Source organism: Mauremys mutica, chromosome 10 (genome assembly GCF_020497125.1).
Source record: "Mauremys mutica isolate MM-2020 ecotype Southern chromosome 10, ASM2049712v1, whole genome shotgun sequence".
NCBI lineage: Eukaryota > Metazoa > Chordata > Testudines > Geoemydidae > Mauremys > Mauremys mutica.
In genome coordinates, this window is record NC_059081.1 from 87,650,701 (window position 1) to 87,677,572 (window position 26,872).

Genomic DNA, 26,872 nt, shown 5'->3' on the forward strand with positions numbered 1-26,872 from the left:
CCAGTTCAGATTGCTGTGGGATCCTGCTGTTTACCTCTGTGCACTGTGAAAACTGAACGTTTATTCCTACAATTTCTCCCTATCTTTTTATCACTTACTGATCCACAAGAGGACCTTTCCTCTTATCCTATGACTGCCTAATTTGCTTAAGAGCCTTTGGAGAGGGACCTTGTCAAAGACTTTCTGAAAGTTCAAGTACACTATATTCACTGGCTTACCCTTGTCCACATGTTTCTTGACTCCCTCAAAGAATTCTAATAAATTGATGAGACATGATTTCCATTTAGAAAAGCCGGGTTGACTCTTCCCCAACAAATTGTGTTCATCTACTGGTCTGAAAATTCTGTTCTTTACTATAGTTGCAATGAATTTGCTTAGTATTAAGTTAGGCTTACTGGCGTGTCATATTAGCTATTCACCAATTATTTGGTACAGACGCTGATTTAAGTGATAGGTTACATTCCAGAGTTAATAATTCTATAATTTCATATTTGAGTTCTTTGAGAACTCTTCAGTGAATCCCATCTGGTCCTGGTGACTAATTACTGTGTAATTTATCAATTTGTTCCAAAATCTCCTCTATTGACTCCTGAATCTGAGAGAGTTCCTCAGATTTGTCACTTAAAAAGAATGGGTCAGGTGTGGGAATCTCTCTCACATGCTCTTCAGTGAAGACAGATGCAAAGAATTCATTTAGCTTCTCCCCAATGGCTGTGTCTTCCTTGAGTGCTCCTTTAGACCCTAGAGTGTCCAGTGGCCGCACTGATTGCTTGGCAGGCTTCCTGCTTCTCATGTACCTGAAAAATATATATATATTGTTGTTTGTTTGTGTGTCTTTTGCTTATTTGGGGTATAAAAATAGTTTGAGCCTCTATTATGGTGTTTTTTAAAAATCTGTAGGCTTTTCAGTCTTGTCACTTTTGCCACCCAAGGCTGGCCCACAACATTTTGGCACCTGAGGCGGGGAGCTCAAATGACGCCCCCACGCTCCCTTGCTTGGGCAAAAACTTTGAAAGGTCTCAATTTTGCCTTCTTCCTGTTCTACTCTTCTCATGGTACTGCTCTGCTACCTACCCCAATAAAGGAGAACTAACAACTTAAAATGCCTTGTTACTTAAAATTTTTTGAACACTTAACTTTCAAATCCCTGAACAGCAAATGTAACTTTTCTTGTCTGAATAGTAAACACTGGCATTTTTATCTGTTTGAATAATCAAAGTGGTGCTTTCCGGGCCTTCTTGGTTGCAAAGATTTGAACTGCTTCCTGCTGAAGGTCCACAGTCTGGGCCAGCTCATGCTCTATTGAGATGGTTGCAAGGCCGACCAGCCTCTCCTGTGTCATTGTGAGCGTAGATGTGTTTTTATTAACTTCAGCTTGGAGAAGCTGCGTTCTCCACTGGCAACTGTTACAGGAAGTGTTAGAAGTATGCGCAGAGCAACAAAAGCATTTGGAAAGAGGGTGGTCATCTTATTTGTGCACATATATTCCAGAACAGCCTTTGGAGTTGATGCTGCTGAAATGTATCTTGAAAGGGCTTCAATTAATCACCTAAATCACTCGCATCAATATTGCGCATGTCATCATGTGTCAACACGGTCTCTAGTGCCCTGCATTGCTGGTGCAGGTCTTCTTCTGGTATAGGGAGGAGTTTTGGAATATCATATAACATCCCAAATATACTGCTGTGTTCCTTGAGCTGCATGAAACGTTCAACTGACTGTATTGCACAATCTAGCACCTGGTTAAAGAATTCAACTTTGAATTGTTGTTTGGGGTCTCTTATGGGATTACCCCGTGCCTTGTAATCAAAATGTCTTCTTCTTTGGTGACTCTTGTATTCTTGAATGGGTGGGAAAATAGCTTCAATGTGAAGTTCCTCTGCCAACTTCTGTGCACTCTTCAGAACCTTTTGAAATCCCTCATCTGACACGTAAGAGACTGTAGATGTGACTTTGCTTTGTCCAGTTGTTCCATTGCTCCAGATATAGCAAGGTCAACACCTTGGAGTCTCTTGCTTACAACATTTATTTCAAACAGTAGGTCATGCCACAACACTAAGCCACACAGAAATTTGAAGTTACGTATTGTGACAAAGTTCCTCCTCTACCTTGGTGGGTCCTGCGCTTATTGGCGGATTTGCTCGCCTCACAGATTTACCCTGTGGGTCGGGAAACAGCCCAGAGACCTTCCCCTCTGGTAGAAGCCACAGTCCAGGTCAATTCCTCCTGTGTTTGATCAGGAGTTGGGAGGTTTCGGGGGAACCCGGGCCTGCCCTCTACTCCAGGTTCCAGCCCAGGGCCCTGTGGATTGCAGCTGTCTAGAGTGCCTCCTGGTACAGTTGCGCGACAGCTACAACTCCCTGGGCTACTTCCCCATGACCTCCTCCAAACACCTTCTTTATCCTCACCACAGGACCTTCCTCCTGGTCTCTGATATCGCTTGTACTTCTCAGTCCTCCAGCAATGTGCCTACTCACTCTCAGCTTCTTGCACACCTCTTGCTCCCAGTTCCTTGCATGCACTTCTTCTCCTCCGGCTCCCTTTGGCCTGACTGGAGTGAGCCCTTTGATAGCATCAGAGGGGCCTTAATTAGAGTCAGGTGCTTAACAGCCTCACCTGACTCTTAGCAGGTTCATCGGAGTCAGGTGTTCTCATTAGCCTGGAGCAGCCCCTGCTCTGGTCACTCAGGGAACAAAAAACTGCTTATTCAGTGGCCAGTATATCTCCCTTGTACTCCTCTGCTGTTCCCAACTGGCCTGGGTCTATCACAGTATGTTTCTGGTGATTCCATTTCCCTCTGCCACTGTTCTCCCATGAACAGTTCCTGTCATAGCATTACCCTCCATAATGGCAACTATGGCATCATCTATCTTTCCAGTTTGGTGTTTGATAGGCTTTATCACCTCCACTCGACTTTCCCATCGTGTGGCACTCAGTGGTTTCAGTGTCACAGAGGATGTTTCCAGAGGTTGCTTCAAAATTTGCCATCAATGAGTTGATGCAGAGAAAAGTACATAGATGCTTTGAATTACATTAAAAAATTCAGCAGCCTCACTAGAAGCTGATGCTGCATCACTGACCACCAGGTTCAATGAGTGAGAACTGCATGGGACAAAAAAAACTTGAGGGTTTAACTCTCGGATCCGTGTCTGCACTCCTCTGTTCTTTCCTCTCATGTTGGCACCATTATCGTAGCCCTGACCTCGCATGTCAGCTATCACAATTCCCATATCTTCCAGCTTTTTAAGAAGCACATTTGTCATACCAGCTCCTGGAGTATCATCAATGTCAATAAATTCTAGAAAATGCTCTCTTACAGTCACCATTGCAGGGACATTTTCACAAGGTTCTGTTGTTGTTACAAAATGCACCATTAAAGTCATTTGTTCCATATGGCTGATGTCAGGTGTGCAGTCCAGAATAACAGAGTAATATTTTGCTGACTTCAGATCTGCCACAATCTTCTGTTTGACTTTTGTTGCCAGTAACTGTGTGATCTCAATTTGAATTGTTTTTCCAAGGTAGTGGTGCGTGTACATTTCTTGGGTGGTGACTTGGGAGGTACGGGATCTGATCGCTGTATGGGGAGACGAATCCATGCTAGCTGAACTCCGTTCCAGTAAACAACATGCCAAAACATTTGAAAAAGTCTCCAAGGGCATGAAGGACAGAGGCTACAACAGGGACTTGAAGCAATGCCACATGAAAATTAAGGAGCTCAGGCAAGCCTACCAAAAAAAGCAGAGAGGCAAATGGCCGCTCCAGGTCACAGCCCCAAACATGCCACTTCTATGATGAGCTGCATGCCATTCTAGTATCCCAGCCCTGTGCTTTGACTCCGTCAATGGAGTAGGACGCAACGCGGAAGTGGGTTTTGGGGATGAGGAAGATGAAGAGCAGGTTGAAGATAGCTCACAGCAAGGAAGCGGAGAAACCGGTTTCCCTAACAGCCAGGATCTGTTTCTCACCCTGGACCTGGAGCCAGTAACCCCCGAACCCACCCAAGGCTGCTTCCCGGACCCGCCAGGCAGAGAAGGGACCTCTGGTGAGTGTACCTTTGTAAATATTAGACATGGTTTAAAAGCAAGCGTGTTTAATGATTAATTTGCCCTGGCATTCGTGGCCAGTACAGCTACTGGAAAAGTCTGTTACCGTGTCTGGGGATGGAGCGGAAATCCTCCACGGACATCTCCATAAAGCTCTCCTGGATATACTCCCAAAACCTTTGCAAAAGGTTTCTGGGGAGGGCAACCTTATTCCGTCCTCCTTGGTAGGACACTTTACCACACCAGGCCAGCAGCATGTAGTCGGGAATCATTGCAGAACAAAGCATTGCAGCATATAGTCCCGGTGTTTGCTGGCATTCAAACAACATCCGTTCTCTCTCTCTCTCTGTGTTATCCTCAGGAGAGTGATATCATTCATGGTCACCTGGTTGAAATAGGGTGGTTTTATTAAGCAGACATTCAGAGGTCCCCATTCCTGCTGAGCTGTTTGCCTGTGGCTGAATGTTCCCCGCTGTTAGCCACGCGGTGGGGGGAGGGGGTGAAGCCATCAAAATGCGACCTTGTAACGAAAGCACATGTGCTGTGTAATGTTAACAGCAAGGTTTACCATGAAAGAGTCTACTCATTGTTCTCTAAAATGTGTCTTTTTAACTACCACTCTCCCTTTTTTTTCCTCCACCAGCTGCATGTTTCTCCTTCCCAGAGGCTAGTGAAGATTAGAGGGCAAAAAAAAAATGCCCTCGGGATGAAACATTCTCTGAGCTCCTGCTGTCCTCCCACACTAACAGAGCACAGCAGACTGCGTGGAGGCAGACAATGTCAGAGTGCAGGAAAGCACAATATAAACGCTAGGAGAGGTGCTGGGCTGAAGAGAGTAAGTGGCGTGCTGAAGATGATAGGTGGTGTCAGATTGCTGACAGAAGGCAGGAGTCGATGCTCAGGCTGCTGGAGCATCAAACTCATATGCTCCAGCGTTTGGTTGAGCTGCAGGAGCACAGATTGCCGCTACAGCCCCTGTGTAACCAACCGCCCTCATCCCCAGGTTCCATAGCCTCCTCACCCAGATGCCAAAGAACGCGGAGCGGGGGCCTCCGGCCACCCAGCCACTCCACCCCAGAGGACTGCCCAAGCAACAAGAGGCTGGGCCTTCAATACGTTTTAAAGTTTTTAAGTTTTAAAGTGCAGTGTGGCCTTGTCCTTCCCTCCTCCCTCACCCCACCCGGTGCTTCCCTCCTCCCCAACTCCTCCCAGGCTACCTTGGCAGTTATCCCCCTATTTGTGTGATGAATTAATAAAGAATGCATGACTGTGAAGCAACAATGACTTTATTGCCTCTGCAAGTGGTGATCAAAGGGGGGAGGGGAGGGTGGTTAGCTTACAGGGAAGTAGAGTGAACCAAGGGGGGTGGTTCATCAAGGAGAAACAAACAGAACTTTCACACCGTAGCCTGGCCAGTCATGAAAGGGGTTTTCAAAGCTTCTCTGATGCGCATCGCGCCCTCCTGTACTCTTCTAACCGCTCTGGTGTCTGGCTGTGCGTAATCAGCGGCCAGGTGATTTGCCTCAACCTCCCACCCCGCCATAAATGTCTCCCCCTTACTCTCACAGATATGGTGGTGCGCACAGCAAGCAGTAATAACAATGGGAATATTGGTTTTGCTGAGGTCTATCTGAGTCAGTAAACTGCGCCAGCGAGCTTTTAAACATCCAGATGCACATTCTACCACCAGTCTGCACTTGCTCAGCCTATAGCTGAACAGCTCCTGATTACTGTCCAGGGTTTGTGTGTACGGCTTCATGAGCCATGGCATTAAGGGGTAGGCTGGGTCCCCAAGGATAACTACAGGCATTTCATCATCCCCAACGGTTATTTTCTGGTCTGGGAAGAAAGTCCCTTCCTGCAGCTTTTGAAACAGACCAGAGTTCCTGAAGATGCGAGTGTCATGTACCTTTCCTGGCCATCCCACGCTGATGTTGGTGAAACGTCCCTTGTGATCCACCAGTGCTTGCAGCACCATTGAAAAGTACCCCTTGCGGTTTATGTACTCGCTGGCTTGGTGCTCCGGTGCCAAGATAGGGATATGGGTTCTGTCTATCGCCCCACCACAGTTAGGGAATCCCATTGCAGCAAAGCCACCCACTATGGCCTGCACATTTCCCAGAGTCACTACCCTTGATATCAGCAGCTCTTTGATTGTGTTGGCTACTTGGATCACAGCAGCCCCTACAGTAGATTTGCCCACTTGCTGTCTGGCGTTGCAAGCTTCCACAGGGCTATCACCACTCGCTTCTCAACTGTGAGGGCTGCTCTCATCTTATGTCCATGTCTATGTCCTCATCACTCTCATCACCGCGCTGCCATCGTCTCCTCACCTGGTTTCGCTTTGGCAGGTTCTGGTTCTGCATATACTGCAGGATACTGCGCGTGGTGTTTACACTGCTCATAATTGCCGTGGTGATCTGAGTGGGCTCCATGTTCCCAGTGCTGTGGCATCTGTGCTGAAAAAAGGCGCAAGATGATTGTCTGCCATTGCTCTGATGGAGGGAGGGGCGACTGACGACATGGCTTACAGGGAATTAAAGTCCACAGAGGGGGGTGGCTTTGCATCAAGGAGAAACACAAACAACTGTCACACCGAATGGCCCCCTCAAGGATTGAACTCAAAACCCTGCGTGTAGCAGGCCGGTGATTTCATGGAGGGAGGGGAGCAAATGAATACAAAACAAATCAGGTCTATTTCTTGTTTTGACCCACTCCATCTATCTTTTACATCTTAGACTGGCAGCAGATGGTGCAGTACAACTGCTAGCCATCGTCATCTCCTGGGTGCTCGGCAAAAGATGGGAATGACCTGGCTGAGTCACTCCCATGTTTGCCCAGGTGCCCCTGACCAACCTCACCGAGGTAAGCTAAAAGAGCACCCAGGAGCACGACGATGACGGATACCAGTCATAATGCACCGTCTGCTGCCAAAAGGCAATGAGCTGCTGCTGTGTAGCAATACAGTCCCATGTCTGCCAGCACCCAGGAGACATACGGTGATGGTGAGCTGAGGGGGTAACCCAGGAAAAAAGGCATGAAACGATTGTCTGCCGTTGCTTTCACGGGGGGGCTGACGACATGTACCCAGAACCACCTGCGACACTGTTTTTGTCCCATCAGGCACCGGGATCTCAACCCAGAATTCCAATGGGTGGTGGAGACTGCGGGAACTATGGGATAGCTACCCACAGTGCAATGGTCCAGAAGTCGATGCTAGCCTCGGTACTGTGGATGCAGTCCGCCGACTTAATGCACTTCGAGCATTTTGTGTGGGGACACACAATCGACAGTATAAAAAGGATTTCTAAAAAACCGACTTCTATAAATTTGACCTAATTTCGTAGTGTAGACATACCCTCTAACTGGAAGATCAGGCATCTCCTCACCACTCACATCCTCACTGGGGCCAGAAGGCTCACCGTGAACATTTGTGTCTGTGTATCTCAGGAGAGCTCCTTCCTGCTTAGATAGAAAAGCTTCCTTTGCTTTCTTTCTTTTTCTGAATGCTGCCCCAGAGGGGCGTTTTCTTCTTTCACTCATGACTGTTGTGCTGTGCCAGGTATAGTGGCTCTCAACACTCAATGGAAGGGGACAAATAAGCAGGCTGGTATCAGGGCCTGAGTGAGGGAAGATATCAGCATCTTAAGGGCCTAACTGGCTCCTATTATGTCAGTTGACTGTCTGTTCTCCTCAAGTGGGTTCAGGGAAGCAGCAGGAACCAGGAAGCTCCCTGAGAAGCTGGTGTGAATCAGTCCAGGCTCCTGGGGTGCTGGAAAGGTACATAAAAGGCACCTCCTCCTCTCTCTCCCTGCAGCTCCTGCTGCTTTCTGTTATTCCCTCTCACCTTTTCTCCTGCCTGCCTGTTATGTCTCTTGTGCCCTCCTTCCTCCAGCACAGCACTCCACCATCTCTGTGCATCTAGAGCAGAGAATACATATGCACCGACACCAGACACAATTTTCTACACTCCGGGTCCTAGTGGTGCCCGCCCACATTCTGGCACCTCAGGCGGCAGCCTCAGTTCGCCTCATGGTAAGGCCAGCCCTGTTTGAAGTCCTTTATACTCATGTTAAATTTTCTGAAACTGTATGATAGGTAGATGCTGTGATCTTTGTACGAACTTCTCCTTTGTATCTGTGCTGGAGAATGCAAATTCAGCAAAAACTAAGGTACAAGAAGCTTGGGGGGAGGGATAGCTCAGTGGCTAGTGTTCAATCCTTGAGAGGGTCATTTAGGGATCTGGGGCAAAAATATGTCTGGGAATTAGTCCTACTTTGAGGTCCCTTCCAACCCTGATATTCTAGGATTCTAAGCTTGTAAAATGCACTTAAAAAAACCAATTTCTAGGTGTTATGATATACCTGGCTACTACAACATAGATGAAGTTAGGTTAGAGAAAGTTTGTAATTTCTATAATGTTAGCCAATATTAATAGTACATACAATATTAATATTATATATAATATCACATATATTTCTTGAATTGGCCTCATCTTAAGATCATCCAGAATGCTTTTGTATTTACGTTACAGAAAGAGATAGCTGATGTATTGTAATATCAGGGCTAGGCAAAAACATAGCAGAACAATAGGTAATGCTATGCCTTTAATGTTCAAAACAAAATTCGTGCTTCTGTTTTTGTTTAATGCATGGGGTCTGTATAACTGTCAAAATGTAAAATATACGCCATGTTGAAACTTACAACATATCCCCCACATAGAAGGTGTAGCAATTACCGTCTATGAAAAAGTCACAGAAAATAGAAAACATGTTAGATAATGTGATGCATGGAAAATGGTGAAACTCCCCCCCCCTCCCCAGGTATAAATACAGGAGGGATAAGTGCAGGATCTTTGAGACAGTGTGAGCTCTGCAATCCTGTCTTCCAGAGGGATTGGTAACGTAAGCACTCTTCCTTTCTGTATTATGCTGTATTAATCCTTGACTAATAATCCTTGATTAATAAATTGATTAAGACTAGTTATTGGACATCTCGTTATTAATTTATATTGCACCCACAACAAGTGCGATCATGTCAGTTCATTGCACAATTTGCAGTATGCTGTTCTTCACTGTTTCAAAGTAGAAATTTTAAATTCCTACTGTTTCCATAGGAGCATGCCCAATAGTTGGAATATTCTTTCCTGCTGGCTGAACTACACTTGAACGTCTTCCAGGTCATCATAGAGGGGTGGGGAAAAGACCCATAGAAAATAAGATATTACCATTTTAGCAAACGGTCCTTTGTCTCAAAGTCCGAATAAATCTGAGGTACATTCTGTCAAACAAAGGTAATATCCAATTATGAGACCAAACCGACTTCAGGACAGAAAGAAAAACCCACAACACAGAAGGGTGGAAGACACTTTCAGTTTCATATAAAATGAAATTCCAGAGCAGGTTATGTCTGATAACTCAAAATCAAAACAGATTCTCCCATTGCATTCTCCTCTGATCAATTCAATTTTCCTTCACTCTGTGCCACCTCATTATTGTTGAGTCATGTTACTTACAAAAGATTTAGCTTCATCACAAGGGAGAAAAGCAGCCAACCTTCCCATCTGCAACAATCCCAGCTCAGCAGGAAAAAGCCCAGAAGTAGCTTTGCCAATAGATAGAAACAGAGATGTAAGCACAGGATGATTACTCTGTGTTTGGGATCCATTCAAATTCCCCTTCCAGGTCTGTTACACTTTCATCTCTAGCCACAGTGAATCGGCATCACATGACACATTGGGAGGTGCAGGGGTAGAACATGGGGATGATAAACACTATTGTGGCTTACACAGAAGCTAATGCTGCTGGAGCGAGGGGGGACTGTGACAGTGATGGGGAAGGAGGGAATCCCTTTGACTCACCCCATCTCCTTTGCGTATCAAAGAGGCTGAAATAACACATTTTTCCTGCCCCACTTTGTTCTATTTCAATCTATTATACATGAGGAAAATGGAAGAAAAAATATTTCTTCCTGCAAAACCCCAAGCAAGGTGAAAACAACTGGGATTGAGAAAATCTGTCCCCAAAGGGGAACTCAATGACTAACAATCACTTTGTAATGGGGGAATGGTATCAACGTGATGCTCGCATTTGTCTAGACTAGGAAAAAAGATGGAGGTGAGCTCGGCCAAGCTAACCCCAGCCACTATACCCGGGCTATCTCTTCACTGCAAATGTAGTTGTGTTATTACAACAAGATCTCTACACTGAGCCGCTACATCCATGTAGAATCCCAGTGGAGACGACGCACAGGCTGTTTTTACATCAGTGTTGCTAGACAAGATCAACCCTATCTCCTGCATGTGGTGCTGATGGATGTTTCTATCAGGCGAAGGACATGCTCCCAGGACTTATAAAGTAAAGGAGTCGATAAAGGATGATGGGATTCACCCCAAAGAAGGAGGAGGTGCAAAAGACAGAGGCAGGCAACTCATGTTAAGCTAAAAGATCACACTGAAGAAAATGGTACAAACTATGTGGGAATTCACTAATGTATTTTACAAAAAATCTTTGGCCAGCCCTAGTCAGACATTTATGGCGGTGGTTCTCCTGGGGTTCTGCGAGCCTTTTCAGAGAGTCTGCAGGGCCCCATAGCTGAAACCCCGAGTCCCCGCACTCGACCACGGGGCTGAAACCAGGAGTGGTGTGGGGCCAAAGCCCCATCCCTGGCACCCTTCCACGGGGCTGAAGCCAGAGGCGACACAGGGCTGAAACCCCAAGCATAGGCACCGACTCTGTGGGTGCTCCGGGGCTGGAGCACCCATGGAGAAAAATTAGTGGGTGCTGAGCACCCACCAACAGCTCCCAGTGGCCCCGCCCCCTTGCTCCAGCTCACCTCCGCTTCCGCCTCCTCCGCGAGCACGCTGCTGCCCCCTGCTTCTCCCTCCTCCCTCCTAGTGCTTGCGCTGTGGAACAGCTGATTCACGGGCCAGGGAGGGAGGGGGAAGAGGGGGAACGCAGCACGCTGGGGGAAGAGGTGGGGCCGGGGAAGGGATCCAATAGGGGCAGGGAGGGGACGCAGTCAGAGCAGGGACTCTGGGGATGGGGTTGGAATAGGGGCGGGGCCAGGGGCAGGGAAAGGCTGGAGTCGTGGTGGGGCCATGGATGGGGAAAGGGGCGGGGGGGCACGGGCACCCACTGGTGCCGGAGAAAGTTGGCGCCTATGACCCCAAGCTCCCTCTCCCACCAACCACTGAAGCCAGGAGCAGCACAGGGCTGAAACCCCTGAGCTCCCCTCTTCCCCTACCCCCTCCGAATGTGGGAGCAGTGTGGGGCTGAACCCCTGAGCTCCCGTCCCTCCCCTGAAGTCAGAGCAGCAGGGAGCTGAAACCCTGAGCTCTCCCCACTGAATCCAGAAGTGGCACAGGGCTGAGGCCCTGAGCCCAAGAGCAGAGTTGAGGGGGCACAAGGGTGTTGACCCCCCCAGACTGCAGTGCCTTACAAAGAATGGGTCAGTCCTGGGGGCAGCTCCACCCCCTCAGGCCCCACCCTCTGGCCAGGTCAGAGGTGGGAAGTCAGAGCCAGGCAGTGCGGGACAGCCACTCTTCTGGCTGCTGGTGCCATGGAGTGGGTAGCCCTGGCATTCCCCCATCTGCTGCTGGTGCCCAGGGTTGCAGCTGCTCCTCAGCTCCCACAGCCGGTAACAGCTGCCCAGGTAGGGACCTGGCTCCGGGGCTAGCAGAGCCCTCGGGGAGCAGCAACCAGCACACAGCCCAAGACAGGTGGGTGGTCTGCTGAAGTGAGTCTGGGGTTGGAGGCGGCGCTCCCTCCCGGGACCTTGCTGTGCGGAGCTGGCCCGAGTCCTGCCGGCCCTTGCCCCCCCCCAAATAAAAGTTAAACTCCCCCTATGCCCAAGTATCCCATCCCCAGGCCCAGAGCCCCACGTTGCTACCCACCCCTGCTGGGCCCTGGAGTTTTATAGTATGTTGAGGGGGCCTCAGAAAGAAAAGGTTGAGAACTCCTGATTTATGGCATTATTTGCCTGTGTGGATTCTCTTATGTTTGATGAAAACTGAGCTCTTATTAAAACTTTTCCCGCACTCAGGGCATGTGAAGTTTGTCACTCCCCTATGGATTCGCTGATGACTAATAAGGGCTGAACTCCGACTGAAGCTTTTCCCACACTCAGAGCATGAGCAGAGTGTCTTCCCTACATGGATTCTCTGATGTGTGATGAGGTTTGAGCTCCGATTGAAGCTTTTCCCGCACTCAGAGCATGTGTAGGGGCGCTCTCCCGTGTGGATTCTCCGATGGGTGATAAGGTGTGAGCTCTGGCTGAAGCTTTTCCCGCACTCAAGGCAGGTGTAGGGTGTCTCCCCAGTGTGAATTCGCCGATGTTTGTTCAGGTTTGAGCTGTGGTTAAAGGTTTTCCCACACTCGGGGCATGTGTAGGGTTTCTCTCCTGTGTGGATTCTCCAATGCCGAATAAGGTCTGAACTCTCATTGAAGCTTTTTCTGCACTCGGAGCATATATAGGGTGTTTCTCCTGTATGGATTCTCCGATGTGTGATGAGGTTTGAGCAGTGATTGAAGCTTTTCCCGCACTCAGAGCATGTGTAGGGGCGCTCTCCTGTGTGGATTCTCCGATGTGTAATGAGGTGTGAGCTCTGGGTGAAGCTTTTCCCACACTCAAGGCAGGTGTAGGGTGTCTCTCTGGTGTGGATTCTCCGATGTGTGATCAGGTTTGAGCTGTGGTTGAAGCTTTTCCCACACTCAGGGCATGTGTAGGGTTTCTCTCCTGTGTGGATTATCCAATGCCTAATAAGGTCTGAACTCTCACTGAAGCTTTTCCTGCACTCAGTGCACGAGTAGGGTGTCTCTCCTGTGTGGATTCTCTCATGTGTGATAAGAGCAGATCTCCGACAGAAGCTTTTCCCACACTCAGAGCACACGTAGGGTGTCTCTCCTGTGTGGATTCTCTGATGTGTGATGAGATGTGAGCTGTGATTGAAGCGTTTCCCGCACTCAGGGCATGTGTAGGGCGTCTCTCCAGTGTGGATTCTCCGATGGGTGATCAGGGCTGAGCCATGACTGAAGCTTTTCCCACACTCAGAGCATGTGTAGGGTGTCTCTCCTGTGTGGACTCTCTGATGTGTGATAAGGTTTGAGTTCCGATTGAAGCTTTTCCCACATTCAGCGCATGTGTAGGGTCGCTCTCCTGTGTGAATTCTCCGATGCGTGATGAGGTGTGAGTTCCGATTGAAGCTTTTCCCACACTCAGGGCATGTGTATGGCCTCTCTCCAGTGTGGATTCTCTGATGTGTGATGAGGGTTGAGCTCTGACTAAAACTTTTTCCACACTCAAGGCATGGATAGGGTCTCTCTCCCATGTTCATTCTTTCATGTCTAATAACGTCAAATGTCTGATAATATACTGAAGCTCTTCTCTGGCCTATGCTGACTCTCACAGACTTTTGTCTCTGCACAAATCCAAGAAAATTTGCCTTTGGACCTTCCTGCTAATGTCACATGTGGTACAACTTGCTTAGCATATTCCTGCTGTGGATTCTGCTCCTTGTTCTCATTCACCGTCCGATCACCTGGAAGGATAGAGAGAGAATCCAGGCATCGGTCACTCCCTATGCTGGGGAGAAAGGAAACCCCAGAGAGGAACGGGAAAAGGTGGGACCACACCAAAATAAGTGCTGGAGACAACAAACAAAACAGGATTTGATTTGAACCCCTCCCCCAACCTGCCCTGCCTAAAGTCCTTCCCCGGAGGACAGAGAAGAGAGGGTCATTTCTGGGTCCACATCCCGTTCAGGAGGAAGGAATACTGGGGAGGGAGCTACAGCCAGGTGTCAGTCAGCAGAGAAAGGAAGCCAGGAGTGACATCTGTCATGAGGATGCCACACTTGCTGGGAAGAATTCTGAATTTGAAGAGATCACAAGATCTTTGTAGGGAATCCCAAATGTTTCCTTCATTCAAGGACAGTTTCTGAGTTGGTTAGCTGAGGCTTCACCTGTCTGGGCACCTTTCTGGAGCTCTATTTCCTCAGAGCCCTGGCAATCTTCGACCCACAGCTCTTTCCCTCGTTCCAGCTGGGAGATCACATCAGGTTTGGAAACTGGAAACCCTGTGTAAGAGAACAAAAACAAGAGAGATCAGCTGAATTTGTGGGATACTTGTCACAAAGAACATTCCATGATTTTAACCTCAGCTCATTTTTAAGCATCCTGAAGCCAGCTTCCATAGTTCTAAGCAGCAGGACAGTTATTATTATTAATCATGTTCATTAAAGTAGTGCCAAAGGGCCAATAAAAATCAGGGTCCCATTGTTCCAGGCATTGTATAAACACAGAGTAGTAGATGCTCCATGCCCCGAGGAACTTACAATCTATATAGACAAGACACACACACGGTGGTGGAAGGAATTAGAATACAGGAGCAGAGTGAGCAATGTAATGGCAGACAGATATAACACAGGCATATCTTAATATTATTGTATGTAATTGTGGGGTACACAATCCTCACACTGGGCCTGATGGGGTTAGAGGACGCTACTGGGCACAGGTAGCCCTGCCCTCCGGCCTGTGGAGCATGTTTCAGTTGGAGGAACAGGTTTAACGATGCTCAGAAGCCCAGGGAAATGGGAGAGAGGGAACAGGCTAAGGGAAAACAGTTTCTTCTCCTGAAAAGCCACTTGGAAGGTGGGACCTGGGATGGAACAGCAACAGTGGTGAGGACCCCAGGCTGTGCCTTCTCCAAACCCTGCCCACCCTTTTCTCACAACCAGCAGACCCCACTGAGCTCTGCTCTTTTGAACTCGGGGGGAGCTTGAGTGGGAGATGAGACACTGACCAGAGACCTCGGCAGAGGCCGTTGCCATGGTGGAGAACTACCTGCCGTCCCTTGGGTCCATAGCTGAAATGCCAAAAACCAGTCTGGTGCACCTCCAGGGCCCCAAGTCCCACTGAGCCCAAAACTCACAGAGGCTACCCAGGGGACTTGGACACCGAATCCTAGTAGAGGGGGATACAAAAGGCCAGTAGAGGAGCTCGGAATCCCACCCTCAGCTAGCCAGGAGACATTTGGGTCAAGCAGAGCAGCCTCATTAGAAGGGATCATCCCACTCAGGAGAATTAATGGCTAAACCTCTTTCTCCCATGGGGGCTGCTTGCATGTGAGCAGCCAGGCCATTTCAGGTGGGACTGCCCATTCATGGACTATAATTATGGGCAGGCCTGGAGAGCGGATAACTGGGCTCAGAAAAGGGGCACAGGGAAAACGTTAATCTCCTTGCTAGTGAATGGAGTAAAAGTACAAGGACTGATAGACTCTGGCTGCAGCTGGACTTTAGTCGGGGAGTGGTTGATGGGGTCGGGAGGAGAATCTAGAAGCATGGTCTAAACCCAGTGTATCCACGGGGACATATAAACCTGTCTGATGAGACCAACTCACTGTGCAAGACCAGACTGAGACAGTGCAGGCCAAAGACCTGGCCTCTCTGGTCATACTTCGGCATGACTGGAAGTTTTTCAGGGAGGATGTCCAGGGATGGCCTGGAGCATCTGTAGACGGGCTAGAGCCAGACTAGAAGAACCAAGAGAACAGGAGATGGCCATGGTGGCCAACAGGAGGTGCCAAGAGGAGATGGCTCCATTGGAGGCCAAAGATCCAGGAGAAGGACCACCCTCATGGGCAAATGACTTTTCACCTGAACTTAACTGGAGCAGTAGAGGCCTGGTACCACCTTTCAACCTGCATCTGACGTCTAGCAAATAAACATTGTGGGAGAGCAAAGGAAGGACTCAGCCCTGAGTCAGGTTTATGAACATCTCACCCATGTGGATGACAAAGTGTTAGACCCGCAGCAGCTGAAATAGTGGCCCTATTTTGAATTGCTAGAGGAGAGACCATAGCAGTTGATGAAGCAGGCTGAGACAGGGCTGGTCAAATGCAGCTTTGGTACCCAGGAATTTCCAAAGGGGATGTGCTTCAATTGGCCCATGCAGCGCTGTGCCGGGGCACTTGGGGACAGAGCAGACACTCAACAGAGTGACCACGGAGTTCTACTGGCCGGGCATCCACCCCAGAGGCACGGGACTATTGTGCCTCCTGCCCCAAGTACCAGTGGGTGAGCCAGAAAAAGATCTCATAGGCCCCCCTGGTACTACTACCCACAGCAGGGGTCCCTCTGACAGGCAGGTGCTGCGTTGGGGGACAGGGGAAGGATCATTGGATGATTCCCCTGTTGTGTCCATTTCCAAGGAAGCTTCTGGCATTGGGCCCTGTCAGAAGACAGGATACTGGGCTAGATGGACCATTGCTCTGACCCAGTATGGCCGTTCTTATGTTCTTATGGGTAGGCATAGAGCTGGTGGGTCTGCTGAAAACGTCTGCAGCCAGGTAAAAATATACATTGGTGATCTTGGACTATGCCACTTGGGGCCATTCCCCTCTGGTCAGAAATGGCAGCTGTCATCGCTAGTAAGCTCATGAAAGTATTTGCCTGAGTAGGGATCCCAAAAGAAATATTTACAGAGCAAGGGACACACTTCACAGTTAATGAAGGTGTGACACTGACAGACTAGTCACCTTATGTATGACCCATACAAACTTAACAAGAGGCACTGAAATGTAAGCGAGACAATCTACTCGTATATGAATTTCAAAGAGATGTACTAAATCTGCAATCATTAACCCATTTATTTGTAATAATAGAAATCAAGGGTAGTTGCTAAGTGTATTTGTCTGTGTTTGCTTATATTTTGTTAGAAGTATAACAATGTAACCAGATTAGCTTTTGGATGCTAATTCCCTTTTCTATTTTAATTGTGATATATTATGCATGCGGATGGTTCAGCCACCCTTAAAAAAAAAATCAAGAGATGTAAGATACTGCAGGAAACTAATCATTTTATTTATATTTTCTTCAGCTTAATTATCTGTGCTTTAATGAAGTACTGGCTAATTGCTGTATGTGAATGAATCCAACTAGTTCACCTGTATCATAGAATATCAGGGTTGGAAGGGACCTCAGGAGGTCATCTAGTCCAATCCCCTCCTCAAAGCAGGACTGATCCCCAGACAGATTTTTGCCCCAGATCCCTAAATGGCCTCTTCAAGGATTGAACTCACAACCATGGGTTTAGCAGGCCAATACTCAAACCAGTGAGCTATCCCTCCCCATCATATGCTTAGGAAATAGACTAGCTTCAAAGCAACCATCTGCATTGCCTGTTGTTCCTCAGGGACGGTCCTGCTGTGACAATTGCTGTGAGGCGGTTTATCAGCATGCTAGAGAACTATAAAGGAAGGACTTGATTCTTTTCATCTCTAGTCCGCTTAAACTTTGAACAGGGAAGGATAGGTCATAGGATGGAGATCTTCCAAATAATGATTTGGATTAACTGGGAAAATTCATGGAAAGACTTGAACAGACTCTACACCTGGACTCCCCATAGGACTATAACGTTTTAAATGGATTCCAGAAAGACTTACAAATCACAGCCTCACCATCTCTGCTATGAAACTGACCTAAGGACTTTACACTTATTTCCATGTATATTGATCTTTCAACCTTTTGCACATCTTTCTTTCTTTTTCCTTTTATTATTAACTCTGTAGTTGTTTACTTACTAAAGGACTGGCATCGGTGTGATTACTGGGTAAGCTCTGAGACTCATATTGACCTCGGGATCAATGTACAGTCCTTTGGGAATGGCGAAACTCACATATGGTGAATCTGGTCTGCAGTAACCCATCACTACATTAGACTTGGCTGCCTAGATGGAAATCAAGAGCTGGAATGCTTAAAGGGGACTGCGTTTGGTTTCTTGGTAACTAGTGTGGTACTGCAGCAGTTGTTTTGTTACTGGCTTGGTGAATCTAATCACTGGTCTACAATTTTTGAGAAGTCGTCTGCTTCAGAGATAAAATGTGCTATTTATTATGTATTTTGATGTGCTGAATTCAAATATGACAATTAAAACAACTGATTGGCTACTGTTTCTAAGATATTTAAGTTTTTACATTTTATGTCTATGTATATTGTGTAGATAGAGTTTTAATCATAAATTGTAAACCTAGGTCTTTTCATGTGTTTATGGCTGCTTTACATGATAATATTTCACCTGTCCTGTTTATGTAACACTTTAAAAATCAGCAAAAGGGTTATATAACTAAAATTTATTATGAAACAAAAGGCAAAAAACTATTATGTACATAGTTTAGTCCTATTCAGTGTCTACTCAGCGCTTCTTGGCTTGTCTCTTGTATTCATTAAATGGAGCATCTCTTGTCACTGTCCTGCAAGCATTGATGGGCTCCATTTGCCCTGATAGCGTTTCTCCATTGTTGCAATGTCCTGGTGAAATCGCTCGCCGTGCTTGTCGCTCACTGCTCTGCAGTTCGGTGGAAAAAAATCTAGATGAGAGTGCAAAAAATGTATCTTTAGTGACATGTTGCAACCAAGGCTTTTGTATGCCTTGAGGAGGTTTTCCACCAACAACCTGTAGTTGTCTGCCTTGTTGTTTCCGAGAAAATGTATTGCCACTAACTGGAAGGCTTTCCATGCCGTCTTTTCCTTGCCACGCAGTGCATGGTCAAATGCATCATCTCGAAGAAGTTCACGAATCTGAGGACCAACAAAGACACCTTCCTTTATCTTAGCTTCACTTAACCTTGGAAGTTTTCCACGGAGGTACTTGAAAGCTGCTTGTGTTTTGTCAAGGGCCTTGACAAAGTTCTTCATCAGATCCAGCTTGATGTGTAAGGGTGGTAACAAAATCTTCCTTGATTCAACAAGTGGTGGATGCTGAACACTTTTCCTCCCAGGCTCCAATGACTGTCGGAGTGGCCAATCTTTCTTGATGTAGTGGGAATCTCTTGCACGACTACCCTATTCGCAGAGAAAACAGCAGTACTTTGTGTATCCAGTCTGCAGACCAAGCAAGAGAGCAACAACCTTCAAATCGCCACAAAGCTGCCACTGATGTTGGTCATAGTTTATGCACCTCAAAAGTTGTTTCATGTTGTCATAGGTTTCCTTCATATGGACTGCATGACCAACTGGAATTGATGGCAAAACATTGCCATTATGCAGTAAAACAGCTTTAAGACTCGTCTTCGATGAATCAATGAACAGTCTCCACTCATCTGGATCGTGAACGATGTTGAGGGCTGCCATCACACCATCGATGTTGTTGCAGGCTACAAGATCACCTTCCATGAAGAAGAATGGGACAAGATCCTTTTGATGGTCATGGAACATGGAAACCCTAACATCACCTGCCAGGAGATTCCACTGCTGTAGTCTGGAGCCCAACAGCTCTGCCTTACTCTTGGGTAGTTCCAAATCCCTGACAAGGTCATTCAGTTCACCTTGTGTTATGAGGTGTGGTTCAGAGGAGGAGGATGGGAGAAAATGTGGGTCCTGTGACATTGATGGTTCAGGACCAGAAGTTTCATCCACTTCCTCTTCCCCGTCTGACTCAAGTGAGAATGATTCTGGTGCATCAGGAACCGGCAGTCCTTCTCCGTGGGGTACTGGGCGTATAGCTGATGGAATGTTTGGATAATGCACAGTCCACTTTTTCTTCTTTGACACACCTTTCCCAACTGGAGGCACCATGTAGAAGTAACAATTGCTGGTATGATCTGTTGGCTCTCTCCAAATCATTGGCACTGCAAAAGGCATAGATTTCCTTTTCCTGTTCAACCACTGGCGAAGATTTGTTGCACAAGTGTTGCAGCATATGTGTGGGGTCCACCTCTTGTCCTGATTTCCAATTTTGCAGCCAAAATAAAGGTGATAGGCTTTCTTAACCATAGTGGTTATACTGCGCTTTTGTGATGCAAAAGTCACTTCACCACAAACGTAGCAGAAGTTATCTGCACTGTTCACACAAGTACGAGGCATCTCTGCTCACTTTGGCTAAACAGAAATGTGTCCCTTTGTAAAATCAAACACTGACAAATAAGAGAGCACGACACTGTATGATTTCTAGAGCTGATATAGGGCAATTGGTTCAGCTTCGTTATGATTGCATCATCCATGACTTCTAGGAATAACATGATGCAATTCATATCATGTATGATGCAATACCAGCTTCAGATTGCATCATTCATTGTTTTGCCTAAAAAGCAAGTACTATCCAAACCTAGTCATAGATTTATTCATAGATCCAGTCAAAGATGTATTTTAGTCATTTCTGGTTTAAATTGAGATCCCTTCCCTTTATAACTCACTTATCCTCCGCTATTCACAAGTCAAGGGTCGTATATACTGACCCAATAGCATAACTTGAAAACTAGAGCCAATCAACAATTTTAAGTATCATTTTCGTTCTCAGTGACCCAGAATTAGTAAAGTTTGACTACATTTATTTCAGAAGCATTTTGCCTGTAGAGCAGTTATAGAATAAACACCCAGTTTGGGGGATTGTCTGTCCCATTCCCTGCAGTATGCCCTGAGTGTAGCATTCTCAATGTGGTCCATCCGGGCACCCGGTCACAGAAGGAGTTGTGACACCTGCTATGGTTCAAGTCCTGGAAGACGTTGGCGTACCACCACCAAACTCCAGAACAACCAGTGTAGTGTGCTGTGTTATGGGCAAGAAATAAATGGAAGACCCTGGGGGAGCTTGTGAGGGGAACCTGCAAAAGGCACAACACAACCAGGAGCAGGTCTATAACAAGGTCCGTCTCTGAGAGTTCCAACCTGGAGACCGAGCGATACTTCTGCTGCTGACACTGACATCCAAGCTACTGGCCGGATGGCAAGTGTGACGGGCTGGATCACAGAAACCGCCTTGGGGCTGCCAACTGTTGAGCCAAGACTACTTCTGCCCCGGCTTTCCTGCCCTGGCAGCTTAGGACTTCAGTGTCCTGTCTGGTTTGAGCCAGACCCGCTGGCCTGCTGCAAACCCAGACCCAGGTCTGAACCACGTCCCCTAACAGCTGCAGGCTGAACTGAAAGCAGCTCACAGAAGTGTCCCTGTCTTTAACACTCAGATGTCCAACTCCCAATGGGGTCCAAACCCCAAATAAATCCATTTTAGCCTGTATAAAGCTTATACAGGGTAAACTCATAAATTGTTCGCCCTCTATAACGCTGATAGAGAGATATGCATGGCTGTCCCCCACATCCTGTCCCCAGGTATTAATACATACTATGGGTTAATTAATACGTAAAAAGTGATTTTATTAAATACAGAAAGTAGGATTTAAGTGGTTCCAAGTAGTAACACACATTGAATCTATTTCCCCATGTTAAGTATCCTCAATCCTTCTTATCAAACTGTCTTAAATGAGCTATCTTGATTATCACTACAAAAGTTTTTCTTCTCCTGCTGACAATAGCTCATCTTAATTAATTAGCCTCTTAGAGTTGGTAGGGGAACTCCCACCTTTTCATGTTCTCTGTATGTATATGTATCTCCTCACTATATGTTCCATTCTATGCATCCGATGAAGTGGGCTGTAGCCCACAAAAGCTTATCCTCAAATAAACAGAACACACAAGTCTATGTCTAAGAAACTGAATACAAATAAAACCTCACCAGTTCTAGTAAGCTTCCTTTCACAGACTAGTCTCCTGCTACTCTGGGTCCAGCAACCACTCACACCCCCTGTAGTTACTGTCCTTTGTTCCAGTGTCTTTCAGGTATCCTTGGGGGTGGAGAAGATATCTCTTTAGCCAGACAAAATGGAGGGGTCTCCCAGGGGTTTAAATAGACTCTCTCTGTGGGTGGAGGCCCCTTCCTCTCTCCTATGCAAAGTCCAGCTCCAAGATGGAGTTTTGGAGTCACATGGGCAAGCCACATGTCCATGCATGACTCAGTTTTTACCAGGCAAGCCACATTCCTGGGAAGACTCAGATGTGGATTGGCATCTTCAAGTTCATTGTTGTCTTAAGTGGTTTTTGATTGGGCACTTAATTTGCACTTTTCTCAAGAAGTTAAAATCAAGCCAGTACCCAGCCAATATTCATAACTCAAATACAAAAATGATACACACATACAAATAGGGTGAATACATTCAGTAGATCATAACCTTTACATAGCTATGTTACATGGCATACGCAGCCTAAAACATATTCCAGTTATGTCATGTACACAATAATAAGCATATTCCATAAAGCCTTATGGGGGGGCATCGTCAAAGCAAGGTGATAAGTTGGGGGTGGTGGTGGTGGGAGAGATTGATTATGAGGTCCAGGAACCCAGAAGGACAACATCAACCCAGGTATATCATGTCAACCTGCACAAGGCTTGGAAGGGACAGGAGGGACTCCTCGTTATCCCATTCCCTCCCAAACCCAAACTCAGCTCTCAGGTCCCCACAGCCAAGATAATACCCCTGTGCTGGTACGAAAGAACTTGCACCCCAGCCAAAAGCAGTGAGGAAATGGGTTAGAATGAACAGGCTGGAGGGAAGCCAGGTCCTTCTCCTGAAATGCCACATGGAAAATTGAACCTGGAAGGGAACCATGATGCTGGTGAGTCCCACGTGCAGTGCATTCACCAAGCCATGCCCTTTTCTGCAGGGCTCTGCTCATTTAAACTCTGTTCAGTTCCAGATTGTTTGGACACTAGGGGACCATGCCACAAGCTCAAAGAGAGGAGAGGTAGGAAGTGGCCCAGGGTGGCAGGTTTACATCCTCTGCATGGAGGAGTTGGATGGTGTTGCTTCCCACTGGGTACACGGCTGGGACATGAAGGACAGGGAAGGCCCAGGTCCTCCTACTATGTCCTGCTTGAGAGCTAGGCCTGACATGGGCCAAAACTGTGATGCCTCTGGCTCAGGAGCAGGAGTAGGCATCTCTACATCCCAAAATCCATAAACCCGGGAATCCTGGACACCTCATCATCTCAGGTATTGACACCCTGACACCAGGATTATCTGGCTATGTAGACTCTCTCCTCAGGCCCTACACTACCAGCACTCCTAGCTATCTTCGAGACACCACTGACTTCCTGAGGAAACTACAATCCTTTGATGATCTTCCAGAAAACACTATCCTGGCCACGATGGATACAGAAGCCGCACAAAGATGGACTACAAGGAATAGCATCCCCAATACCATCACGGCAAACCTGGTGGCTGAACTTTGTGACTTTGTCCTCACCCACAACTATTTCAGATTTGGGGACAATTTATACCTTCAAGTCAGCGGGACTGCTATGGGTACCCACATGGCCCCTCAGTATGCCAACGTTTTTATGGCTTAGAACAACGCTTCCTCAGCTCTCGTCCCCTTATGTTCCTACTCTACTTGTGCTACACTGATGACATCTTCATTATCTGGACCCATGGGAAGGAGACACTTGAGGAATTCCATCAAGATTTCAACGATTTCCACCCTACCATCAACCTCAGCCTGGACCAGTCCACACAAAAGGTCCACCTCCTAGACTGTACAGTGCTCATAAGCGATGGTCACATAAAAACCACCCTATACTGGAAACCTACTGACCGCTATACTTACCTACATGCCTCCAGCTTCCATCCAGACCACATCAGCAACTACACACCACATAACAAAAGCACCAACCCAGGAACCAAATCCAACTCTGTCCACATATCTATTCAAGGGACACCATCATAGGACCTAACCACATCAGCCACACCATCCGGGGCTCGTTCACCTGCAACATCTACCAATGTGATATATGCCATCATGTGCCAGCAATGCCCCTCTGCCATGTACATTGGCCAAACCAGACAGTCTCTATGCAAAAGAATAAATGGACACAAATCTGACATCAGGAATCATAACATTCAAAAACCAGTAGGAGAACACTTCAATCTCTCTGGTCACTCAATAACAGACCTCAAAGTGGCAATTCTTCAACAACAAAAAACCTTCAAAAACAGACTCCAACGTGAAGCTGCAGAACTGGAATTAATTTGTAAACTAGATAACTTCAGATTAGGCCTGAATAAAGACTGGGAGTGGTTGGGTCATTACAAAACCTAAACTTAATTTCCCCAATACTAATTTCTCCCTACCGTTACTCACACCTTCTTGTCAACTGTCCGTAATGGGCCACTCTCTTACCATTTCAAAAGTTATTTTTCCTCCCTTGGTATCCTGCTATTAATTGATTTATCTTGTTAGACTGACCGAACACTTGGTAAAGCACCCCCATCCTTTCATGTATTTATACTGCTCCTGTATTTTTTACTTCATACATCTGATGAAGTGGGGTCTAGCCCACAAAAACTTATGTTCAAATAAATTTGTTAGTCTCTAAGGTGCCACACGAACTCCTCGTTTTTTTTTTAATGTCCATAATGTTGGCCACATGTTGGGTATCTGGCCTTAGCCAATGAGTGGCCCAGTCTGTCAGTTTTGGGTAAATACCTGGGGCCATAATCCTCTCATCCATCCTGCAGCTTGAAATTTTTTGCCAGTACTTTTCTGCCAAGAGGCCCACCCAATCTAAGACAGCTGCCTGAACCACTTTGTAGTCCCTTTCCCGCTTGTCACCGAGTGCCAGGTAGGCCGCCTGAGCTTCCCCTGTTCAACAGGGAGCTAGCCCTAGGGCCCAGATTCCCTTATCCTGTCCTGCCCCATAGCCTCTGTCCCAAAAGTGACCAAAAATCCATTGGGGTCAACTGTGGGGTCCATCTTGTGGAGGCCAATCCCCTGTGCCCAGAGCTGCTAATCCCACCACAGGGCTCACCACACTTTGTAATAGCTGTTGCTACTGTACCCGCACTTGCTTCCTTAAAATTCCTGCAGGCTTTTTAGTTCCTCAATCTGTCAGGTGAGCAAGGACTGTCTCTCCAAGTGTGGGACTGCTGGAAGTGCTGCAAGATCTCCTGCATTTCCTTCTGCTGTTCTACTTGCCATTGTAAAGTTTCCTCCATCTCCTGGCCTGCCAAACTTTTTACAACCGCTCCCCTATCCAGGGGTAGTCAATAGGCAGACCATTGGCTAAATCCGGACTGCCAGACACTTCTGAATGGGCAGCGAAATCTTTTTATTTACTTATTATCTTTTTTTTTTTTTTTAATTTCTCTGGAGTCTAGACCTTGACTAAACCTTGGCCAAGAAATTTGGACCTTGACAGAAAATAATTGTCTACCCCTGCCTGTCACGTTCTCCATCCACATGGATAAAGGCAGGATCCCAGACAAGCCCCCATGTGTGATGGAGCACTCATTATGCCTGTCCTCTTTGCTTTGCACAGGCCACTCAGAGACCTTTGCTTGCGTAGATACCATCCTGCAGTTTATTTACAGTGCCTCACCCCACCACCTTTTACATACCAATGCAGTCACACTATTCGGAGGCCTGGTCTACACTACAAAGTTAGGTCAACATAAGCCACCTTGCATCGACCTACTTGTGCACGTGTCTACACTTAAAGTTGTCTCCCAGTGATAGAAGTGCCAACACAGTAACATCACCTTCCCAAGCAGCATTGAGCCATGGCCGATATACATAGGACAATGCAACACGAATGTGGACAGTGTTACCCATGTCAACCATAACAGTCCTTCGGCCACTGTCCCACAATGCCCAACACTGACCACGCTGGTCACAGTTGTGAACTCCATTGCCCAGGAGTAGACTGGAAGCCCCTGCATCCCTTTAAACCCCTGCAAATTTTTGAAATGCCATTCCCTGGTTGTCCAGCTTCAGCTCTCCACTGCTGTGTGCTACTACCCAGCTGCATGTGCCAGCCATATGCTCCAGACACGCTCCTGCCTGGAGTAGACAGGAGACATTGGATCTCCTGGGCCTGTGGGGAGAAGCGGCTGTAGAAGCACAGCCCTGAACCAGCCATGGAAACATCGATATCTACAAGCAGATTGCTGGGGGGATGCAGGAGAAGGGCTACGACCAGGACCAGCAGCAGTGCCACATGAAAGGCAAGGAACTGCGGCAGGCACACCACAAGGCCAGGGAGGCCAACAATCGACTGGGTGCTGAGCCGCAGACCGGCTGCTTTCACAAAGAGCTGCACACCATGCTTGGCTGAGACCCTACCATGACCCCGCACATGACTGTGGATACCGCCAAGGACCCTGAGTCACAGGCCCCTGCCGTGAACAACAAGGAGAAGGTGAATGAGGAAGAGGAGGAGGAATATGGGGACAAGCTACCAAGGGATCCAGCTGTGCTTGGGACAGGACCTGCAGTCCAGCCAATCCCTGCAATCGAGCACTGGTGAGCCTGATGCAGGGGAAGGAATCTCGGATAAGTGTTAAATTTATTTCCCACTATAGTGCGGATTCCCCCAACTTATCAGGACACAGTTACCTATTTTTCAGGTAGAGCTGTTCTCTGCTTTTTGTTCCCACTCGAGTTAGCTGGAGGACCATGCAGAGGAGTTTATTTATGTACACAGGGATGTTTTTCGAATCCTGCTGAGAGATCTCGATGAAACTTCCACAGAGGAGCCCTGCAATCCTCTCCTGAAGGTTTCTAAAGATGGCAGCCTTATTTCTTCCTCCACGGTAGGACACTTCCCCATGCCATTCGGCGATAACTTCAGCAGGCATCATTGCCTCAAACAGGCTAGTGGCATACGAGCCCAAGTGACCGGAGAATGCCAGCAGCAAGCACCCCAAGGTTATTAGCTGCACTGGCAGTGATATATGCACAGATGTGCAGCAAGCACCACACAGGTCCTGGCGGGCCCCCACACGGCAGCACCAGGCTGAGCACACTGCACCACAGCACATTCCTGGGGCTCGCCATGGAAGTGCTCTTTCAGAATCTCCCTAGGCCGTAGCTCCTCACTGAGCTCGTCTGATAGCCCTTGTGCTGGCTGTTCCAACTCAGCCGACCTCCGTCCTCTACCCCTGAAGCAAGTTCTCCCCTTTGCTTCACAGATATCACGCAGGACACAACAGGCAGCTATAAC

At 47.4% G+C, this 26,872-nt stretch overlaps 1 protein-coding gene across 2 annotated transcripts in view; it reads right to left on the reverse strand.

Moving 5' to 3' along the window:
• Positions 1-11,142: 11,142 nt before the first annotated feature.
• The window catches only part of LOC123378422 (zinc finger protein 271-like), a 32,299-nt gene continuing 16,569 nt past the window's right edge, over positions 11,143-26,872 (reverse strand). Inside the window, exons 2-3 of one of the 2 annotated variants that reach the window (XM_045032154.1) lie at positions 14,008-14,121; positions 11,143-13,584 (exon numbers count right to left, since the gene is read on the reverse strand). In XM_045032154.1, coding sequence (XP_044888089.1) covers positions 12,019-13,380 — 1,362 coding nt within the window. In that variant the 5' untranslated portion in view covers positions 13,381-13,584; positions 14,008-14,121 and the 3' untranslated portion in view covers positions 11,143-12,018. Of the gene's footprint in view, positions 14,122-26,872 lie in introns of both variants that reach the window. The other variant, XM_045032155.1, reaches the window with a different exon arrangement.